The 9,307-nt window shown below is 43.4% G+C and overlaps 1 protein-coding gene across 1 annotated transcript; it reads left to right on the top strand.

Moving 5' to 3' along the window:
• Positions 1 to 3,643: 3,643 nt before the first annotated feature.
• Positions 3,644 to 4,561, top strand: LOC101986745 (olfactory receptor 13G1-like). The gene has a single exon (XM_005351470.1). The coding sequence runs from the start codon at positions 3,644 to 3,646 to the stop codon at positions 4,559 to 4,561; it is 918 nt and encodes a 305-aa protein (XP_005351527.1).
• The last annotated feature ends 4,746 nt before the right edge of the window (positions 4,562 to 9,307 follow it).

The following is a 9,307-nucleotide window of genomic DNA, read 5'->3' as shown; positions in this document are numbered from 1 at the left end:
GAAAGTGTTGTCAGGGAGTTTAAGAATCTTCATGCTCTGTCCAGTACCTAAGAGAAGAAGACATAAGGAGAGCAAAAGGCCTAGTTCTGACCCTCAGAGTCAGGACTCAGAAAGGCAGCAGACTAGTCAAGCCTCAGGGCAGCTCCTATGGAATGTGCTAGGGGGACAAAGTCCAAGGACAACAAGTATATAATCTTAAGGTGAGCCCACCTTTCTAACAGTGACCCACCCCCACCATCCCAAATCCAGGCTGGTCTTGACCTGTTGAAGTAGATTAACACTCAAGGGAGGCCACAAGGGCATGTCTCTATCTAGAGGTAGATTTCACTTTCACTATTATAGCAGGCTTTGTTTGGACTGTGGATTTGAAACCAACTCCCAATCACTTCCTTGGGTGGTGGCGGTACATCCTGGGCACAGAGAGCTAGGGAGAAGAGGGCAGCCTGATTTCTGATTCATCTCCTTCTTACATGGATTAAAGTCAACTCTGAACACGTCATCTCCTGTCTTCTCTCTCATTAACACAACCATGTCGTGAAAAGCCAGTGCCCAAATCGTTTCCTCCAAGTAGAATGGTCAGAGATTGTTCAATGAAAGGCGAAGGTTATGGCTTGAATATAAAAATTTCCCCATGGGCCTATGCACTGGGGTCTTGTAACCAGATGATGGGCTTTTGTGAGTGCTTAGATTCTGATAATCCCTTTTTGTCTCAACATACAATGACAAGGCATTGGGGACTGAAGTCCTAGCTTCAATCACAGCTACAGGAGGAGCTGAGAACTTGGAAGCAATGGCTAGAGCTCATACAGCACCAATGCAGCCTCGCCCACACTGTGCTGGTCATGCCCCATGTTGGTTTGTAGAGTGTGGAGGACCCTGTTGAGGCAAGCTCAGCACTGTTCCCTGGGGTTGCTTTGGGAGCTGCTCAGGGTCATGACCAACAAATTGCAACTGAGCACATAAATGACTGGACACAGGCTGGAATTGTGAGTACTGGGGCACAGAGTTCAATGTATTCATGTCTGTAATTGTTGGTAATGTGGGGAATGTGGAGGAGGTAGAAACAGCAAAGGGCTGGGGAAATAATGGACTAATTCACCAAACTACTATAAGCAGTTCAGTGAGATGTGATTGTGCCCATGAAACCAAAAAGAAGACAATGAAGTTTATGTCAACATCTAGTCCCAACCTGAAAAGGTGCCCTGGCCAAAACCATAATGTCCACTAGAGGACGGTAGTTTGCTATGGTCAAAGAAGAACCAAATAGCCATGCTGCAACATAAAATGGTTTGGGTCCCTGAAAAGTCACAGAAGTCACATGACCTTTACAGGGATAGGGCAGTCTCCTAGACACAGATCAACACTAGTACTGCACGATTTGCTAAGGGCGGGATGACTTCAAGTCTAGGAAGGCATGTTATTGTGCATGGGTGAAGTTTGTTCTTGTTCGCTGGGTGAAGAGCAGAATTGTGACAGCTGCACCAGCCTGAGGACATTATCCACTTAGAGCAGATAAAACTGATTGTGACCATTCACAATCTGTGTCAGAGGACAGCCAGTAGAGCTGGGAAAGTGTCTGCCCTTGGGCTGTTCAGTGCTTCTACCTAGAATGAAGAACTCCTTGAGATGGAAGAGATTGTGGTTTGGGAAGAAAATTGGCTCAAGGCACAAACATCTCATCTGCCTGAGTGCTCCCTTTGGCCTCTGCTGTCACTGGTGATGTTGGCAGACAGCAATTCCCTGGGTAGAGGGCAGAGACCAGCTCTTGGGTCACGGGTCCTACCAAGTGTGTGCTGTATTGTCTGAGAGGCTTGGTCACCTCCCCAGCTAGTCCTGCTCAAGAAGCCCATGTGGTTCTGCCTAATTGGTCCCTCAGGGTCTGATTTCTCCCTGTGAGCACTTGTCTGTTCTCTTATAGAAAATGCAAGGCTTCTGGTCCTCACACAGACATCCTAATGCCCTCTCTTTACTTAGAGTTGCACCATATACTCTTTAAAAGTTTTAAGTCTCATTCTATTTACTAATGAATCTGGATAGTTAACGTCCCCTTTGTGTGTGCATTTGTGGGTATGTGTGTGAGTTTGTATATGTCTATGTGTGTCTGTCTGTCTGCTGCTAAGAAGCAAGTTTCTGGAGAGGACGTCTGGGAAGATTCATGCTATAGGCTTACCACGTGAGTTTTATACTAATTGTTAGTGTGTTCAAATATTAATTGCAATGTTTTTGTAATATGGGTGGGTTATTGAGTTTTCCTGTGTGATCCAGGATTATGAGATCTCACTTTAGCTCCCATTTTCAAGAAACTTCTGTAAGCAGCTGAAAAAAAAAATGAACTTGGGCAAATCATAGCATAATTTCTTTTCAGAGCCTGCCTGTTTCTCTCTCATCTCTGTCTCTCTTTTCTGTTATTTCTTTTCTTGTCTTGGTACCTCTATGTCTTTCCCCCATCTCTGTGTCTTTCTTTGCTTTTATATGTCTCAATCTCTTCCGCACATGTGTGTGTATGTGTGTATGCGTGTGTGTGTGTGTTTCTGTCTCTCCTCCTTGCCTCCGTGTCTTTATGCACTTGTGCTTATATTGCCATCTTCCCATTTCTATCCTTTCTGTCCCCACCTTTTTTTCTTTCTTTCCTGTACCCCTTTCTCAGAACTCGAGTTGAACAACATAGCATCTCCTGAGCCAGGAAGCATGTTCCACAGGTGATGTGGTCTGCTACCTTCTGGTCACCACTGCAGGAACACAGCCTTGTGAAATTAATTTAGCTCTCAGACATTGTCCAAGACACAGGAGAGTTGAGGTCTAAGTTCAAATCACTAAAATGTTTATTATAACTCTGAATGTATAAATGTGCATGAAAATAACAATGTCCTTTAAAAATGAATATAGTCTAGTTGATCATTTCCAAACATAAACTTTGTCTCAGTACACCTGCGATAGTTTATGAGAAGCTGTATAGCCTGCTCTTACCTCATCACTTGGAAGTTGGCTCTCATGCATCCAGGTGTACTCTGTTTATAGCTTCTCTAAATTCAGGGGCAGTTTTAACTCTGAGGCTACATGGGTATGGAGGTGAGACAGGGCTTAGTCATGCTTGAAGCCCTGTTTTAGTGCCATAATTTAAAGCCTTGATTCCCAGCTTCAATGACACGCAGATAAATGAGGGCACCGGTCACCCTTGAAGACCATGGTTGATGGTGTTTTGTATGTCCAGGTGAGGGACACTTGCCATCTTCCTCATTCCTTCCCACTCTCACACACTAAGGCCTTGAATAGAAGGAACCCGCGGATATCCCTGTGGCCAGGACACAGAGATTTCCACCCCTGGAGTGTTCCTGGCCATGATCCATGGTCCCTGAAGTCTGGGGAAAGATCTCTACCAATGGAGAAATACCCTGGGTCCCCGAGGTTCATGAGTGGTCACAGAGGTCTCCCAGAAGTCCCACACCTAGAACCATGAGTACTACACTGGGTGGCACATTGCTCTGTTCTTACCCTAGGTAGTCTGAGATTTAGGTGGATTTCAACACACCTGGGGTGGGTGGTTAGCACAGACTTGGACTAGAGCATGTGTTTCCTCTTCAGACCCTGTCAGAGCTGCCACAGAAAACCCACTGCTCCTGGATCCTGAGGCCTCCCCAGCTTTATGATGAATGGGACACTGGTCTCCGAGTTCCTCATCCTGGGATTCTCAGAGATGCCTCATCTTCAGGTACCACTTTTCCTCAGCTTCCTTTGTCTCTACATGGCTGCAATCTCAGGAAACCTGCTCATTATGGTGACAATCAGTGCCAGCCCATCCCTACACACCCCCATGTACTTCTTCCTGGTCAACCTGGCTATGGTGGACATCCTCTGCACCTCTACGATCCTACCCAAGCTACTGGACAGCATGGTTGGGCAGAGGACCATCTCTTATGGGGGCTGCATGACCCAGCTCTTCTTCTTCACATGGTCACTGGGGGCAGAGCTTCTGCTCTTCTCAGCGATGGCTTATGACCGCTTTGTGGCCATCTGTTGCCCCCTGCACTATAGTGCCTGGATGGGCCCTAGGGTGTGTGTGTTCCTGGCTGGACTTGTCTGGGCCATCAGCCTGACTAACACTAGTGTGAACTCAAGCCTGGTGCTGCGTCTACCCTTCTGCAGCTCCAACGTGATAGAGCACTTCTTCTGTGAGATTCCCCCACTGCTGAAGCTCTCCTGTGCTCCAACACAACTGAACGAAGCCATGGCTTTTGCTGCAGATGTGTTTCTGGCAGTAGGGAACTTCTCTGTGATCATCCTCTCCTATGGCTGTATTGTGGCCAGCATCCTGAAGATTCGCTCTGCTGAGGGCAAGCGGCGTGCCTTTTCCACCTGCTCTGCTCACCTCATCGTGGTGAGCATGTACTACTCCACCGTCATCTACACGTACATCCGCCCTTCCTCCAGCTACTCACTGAACAAGGACAAGGTGGTGTCTGTCATCTACACCTCTGTGGCACCCACCTTGAACCCCCTCATCTACACTCTGAGGAACAAGGATGTCAAAGTTGCCCTTAGGAGACTTCTGTCCTGCTGCTGAGTCTTTGCTGGCCTTGCTGCCTTCCTCTCTGCGACACTGGGTGATCTCAGGTTTGGTAGAGGTCCCTTTTCCTTCTCCTGTGGACATACTCTGCCAAGCCTTAAGGGACAAACTTCAACGGCTGTACTTGACAGAGAAGACCTGGAACCTCCATGTGGCACCTGCAGGACCATACATTACCCCTGAGCCAGGAGCTCTGGGTAGACAGTGCTTTGTGTACCTGTTCTCTTTTAACCCCAAAGGCTACTCAGCCTTGGTTGTGGCTGGCATGTAAGTAGGGGACCCGAGAATGTAAAGGGGCTTGGAGATTTTAGGACGTTTTCATCATGTAAGTTAATTCTCTAAAACATTATTTCTACTTTTCAGTACCTTTGACAGAGACTTGGTGGGGCAGGCTTTTACTGTGCTGTGGGCATGCTGTGGCCATGTGTGATGAGATGACAGCTGCCTTTGCCTTCCATCCTGTCCGATGTGAACCACCAATGCCAGTCAGCAGCTTCCCTGCCAACGCTGGCTCTCACCCTGAGGGTGTCAGCAGCACACAGTGCCGGCAGCAGGAAGTTTCTTGAACCCAGAGCCTCATCATTTCCATTTCCACTGTGGAGTGATGTAGCTGGGCTGGTGAATGCTTTGGGGGTCTGTTGGTTTGGAGGCTGTAGGTAGAAAGGGAACTAGGAAAGGGATCATAGTCAGGGCCTGCTGATTTCTTGGAATAAATCCAGAGATCTTTGATGCCTGATCCAAATTCTTACTTCTAGCTTGGGCTGTTACCATGGTCATGGACTAACTCTGGTGACATCTTGACCTCTCTGTTTCCTCCTGATTGACCTGAAGTTCATGCAAATGGTTAGTTTCTATTTCTCCTTTAAATACCAGTTCAATTCATTAGATAATTTTTGTATTTTTTGAAAGTTTATTTAAAAGCTCATATATGTGTATAGTATTTTTTATCATTTCCCCTCATCCTCTCAATCCTTTCTATTCCTTCCTACTTCCTTTCAACTTTATGGCCTCTTTTTCTTTATTATTATCATTATCACACATATATAAATAAATATGTAAGTAAAATCTTTTGAGCACTCATGTTTCTGATATTTATACATGTGTAGAGCTTACCAATTCATACTAGATAACCAATTATGGGCCTAGTCCATGGGGAAGACTGATTCTTGCTCCAAGCAGTTATTAATCGTCTATAACTCCACAGATCTCCACTATCGTTGCTAGCATGCCTACCAGTCCTGTCATTGTTCAGGTCTTGATTAAGTAATCATATTCCTGAGGTTTGGTAAATACATCTTCCCAATATAGATGATACAATGTTGCAGCAGATATCTTGATCCTCTGGGATGTAATTCTTCCACTTTCTCTTCTTTGATGCTCTTCTAGACTTAGGTGTGTGGTTGTGTAATAAATGTATCCTTTAGGACTAAGCAGTTATAGACAGTTGTAGATTTCTGAATTGGTCCCTGTCTGCTGCAAAAAGAAACTTTGGTGAGGGATGGGAGCCACAGAAATCTGTGGGTATAGGGCTAAGTATGAAGGATACAGTTAGAGGTTACACTGGTTTGGGAAAACAGTAATAAGGTCTACTTTGGTGTATCTGACCTGTCCAGCCACAGGCAGTTGTCTAGGTTTATAGTACCAGGCATGAACTGTGCCATACTGAGTGGATCTTATGTCCAATTAGACAGTTACTGCCAACATAAGTGCTTCTGTTTTGCCTTTAGGGAAAACTTGTCATGCTGCACAATGCTGTGATTCGTAGGTACCACACTGGGAAAGATACTGATTGATTTTCTTCCTTGGAAGCCTATATCTCAATTCTGGTACTATGAAAGTTCATCCTCAGGGAGGAGGCTTCTGGGTGAAATGTAATTGGACCCCTCTAAATTCTGTGTCTGAAGTGTATGTCTTCAGCAATAAGGACTTACCCTTAAATTCTAGGAAGCCACCCAGGACATCAATAATACCTTATAGTTGTTTTGGGAGATACTTGGACTACTCTGCCAACAACCCAAAAGTAGGTTTCTCATCCATGGTACTGTGGTTTTTGTTACATAGTCATTTGTTTTTGGAGGACATTAACATCCCAGGTGGTGTAACCTCATTTCAACTATATATAAGACATATGGTTCCAAACATCCTAAGTGCTAATTATCCCTCCTTGGTGCCTTTAACTCTATAATACTATCCATCCCTACTGCCCAGTTAAAGACTACCCCAATTTTGTTTATTCTCTCATGAAGACTATGGGCTTTTATTAGCAAAACAATGTCTTTTTCTTCTTTTTTTAAAATTTATTTATTTATTAAAGATCTCCGTCTCTTCCCCGCCCCCGCCTCCCATTTCCCTCCCCCTCCCCCAATTAAGTCCCCCTCCCTCCTCAGCCCGAAGAGCAATCAGGGTTCCCTGCCCTGTGGGAAGTCCAAGGACCCCCACCTCCATCCATGTCTTTTTCTTCTTATTTCTGCTCTTGGCACAGGGTAGGCAACCAGCAAGCATCAAGGGACTGCCACAACAAGCAAAGAATATAATGATTATTTTCATCAGTTAGATCATTACACATAAATTTGGAAGAGCCAGTCAGATAACTGATAATGCAGATATGTATTTTACCTTTTAAAGTTTATGTACTTTCAGAGCAAGGGGACCAGACACCAATGCAATGGATGGTCCAGGTGCTCCATCATCCAAAACAGCTTTAAGTCTACTAATTGAGATGATACACCCTCACAGAATGCTCCAGTCAAGACTTCACAAGTATCCTGATTTTCTCAAGGTTCCCTCAAAGATTATGAGCACCCCAATTAACAGGAAGTAGTCTTAAAAACTACTCCCACAGTCCCCCCATAATGGGTTATGGATATTTATTATCATTTAAGGGGTTTTTGGTACAAGTTGTTATTGGTAATGCCAGGAAAAAAAGTTAAACAAAGGAGATTGGGTTCAAGGATTTCTTTCTGAAAGGAAAGTGAAAGGAAACCTAAATAATAGGATAAAAAAGTAGACTATTGAATCTACTGTTAAGTCAAAAAAGCAACTACTAGTCTTAAATATTTTACATTGGTATGAATTTTTGAATATTTATACAAATGTAAAGTTAATTTTGTTATCCTGTATGTATGTTTCTACTCTTATTTGGGTATGTTGTGCTTATGCATCTCATTTAAAAAGTGTGATGTATAATTAAGAAGGACAGATTAATAATCATCTATAATAGTCAAACTTATAGTCATGTTAAGTATGTATTCAAGGCCATATAATGATATACTTAGATAAATAGTCCTCAAACATTTCAAAGGCCTACAGAATATGGCATGCAATCTGCTTAATAATTTAAGGGTTTTCTCAATAGTGAGATATGTCTGCTCCTGGCAACACCAATCTACTTCACAGAAGATGATGGTCATCAAAGCAAATCCATATGGAGTTTACTTTCTTTGAGGCAAAAGGTAGCTACTGGACAAGAACCTGCCATTGCCTTGACTGCTGACAATATGACGGCTGAATTACAAAAGAACACAAAAGAAAGAGACTGGCACACTTTGCCAAGACAAAGTAGGACAGTCCTTCAAAATCTCCTGCTTCACGGGAAAATCTGTCAGATACGCTAGTCCTGTAGGCAAGAGTTGGATGCATCACTTCAGAGGAACTTTGGGTCACTGTCCAGACAGCCTGATGTCCCTATCATTAGTTAAATTTTCATACTTCTGTGGTCTTTGATGGAGAGTTATAGTTATAGTTATATATATAGTTATAGTTTTCCTTAGTTATGTTAGAAGGTAATTCTTACTTAATAACTGTTTTGTTGTATATAGTTTTACTATGTTAAAAAAAAACTTCCTCTGTACTTAGACAAAAAGGTATAAATGCTTTGGAATAATCTTTTACACTATGAATATGCATTACTCTTATTGGTTAATAAAAAGCTGACAGGCCAGTAGCCAGACAGGAAGTATAGGTGAGACAGTCAGACACAAAGGAATCCCAGGAGAAGAAGAGAGGAGTCAGAGGAAATGCCAGCCAGCCGCCAAAGAAACAGGATATGTAGAAAATGAGATAACAGGTCATGAGCCACATGGCAAAGCATAGACAAAAAAAAATGGGTTAATTTAAATTTAAGAGTTAGGTAATAAAAAACCTGGGCTATCAACAGGGCTCTTTCTTATTAGTAATCTTAAGTCTCTGTATTAGTTATTTAGGAACAAGCAGCTGGGACAGGAAAATGCCACCTACATAGAGGTCTGTATGAGTGTGGTCCTTATAATGCGAAGTATGAGGGCACAGCTCAGGGCCCTAACATGCTGGAAGCAAAGTCCCCAAAGACACTGGCTTTAACTCAGCTAGCCAGACACTAATGCAAATCAAGCATGTTCACCTTCCTCTCTGGCCCACGGTTACTTTGGTTACAAATGCTGTGTTTCCAGCCACCAGGGAAGGAAGCAAAAGTGTTTAGAAAATGTAACCGCACTGTTGCATTTTTTACAATTATTAATCACAAACTTCTAGCTTAACTAGTGGCACTTAAGAAATATAGTCAGTTCACACAAACTTCTTAGAATTTTGTATTGATTTAAAGAATTTTGCATGCAAATGGACGGAAATAGAAAACACTATCCTGAGTGAGGTAAGCCAGACCCAAAAAGAGGAACATGGGATGTTCTCACTCATATTTGGTTTCTAGCCATAAATAAAGGACATTGAGCCTATAATTCGTGATCATAGAGAAGCTAAATAAGAAGG

This window comes from Microtus ochrogaster, chromosome 8 (assembly GCF_000317375.1).
Source record: "Microtus ochrogaster isolate Prairie Vole_2 chromosome 8, MicOch1.0, whole genome shotgun sequence".
Taxonomy (NCBI): domain Eukaryota; kingdom Metazoa; phylum Chordata; class Mammalia; order Rodentia; family Cricetidae; genus Microtus; species Microtus ochrogaster.
Note: the sequence above shows the minus strand (reverse complement) of the source record. Positions and strands in the feature narration are given on the sequence as shown.

Excerpts from the sequence above, each read along its gene's own strand:
- LOC101986745 (XM_005351470.1), top strand. The coding sequence starts at position 3,644 with ATGATGAATGGGACACTGGTCTCCGAGTTCCTCATCCTGGGATTCTCA.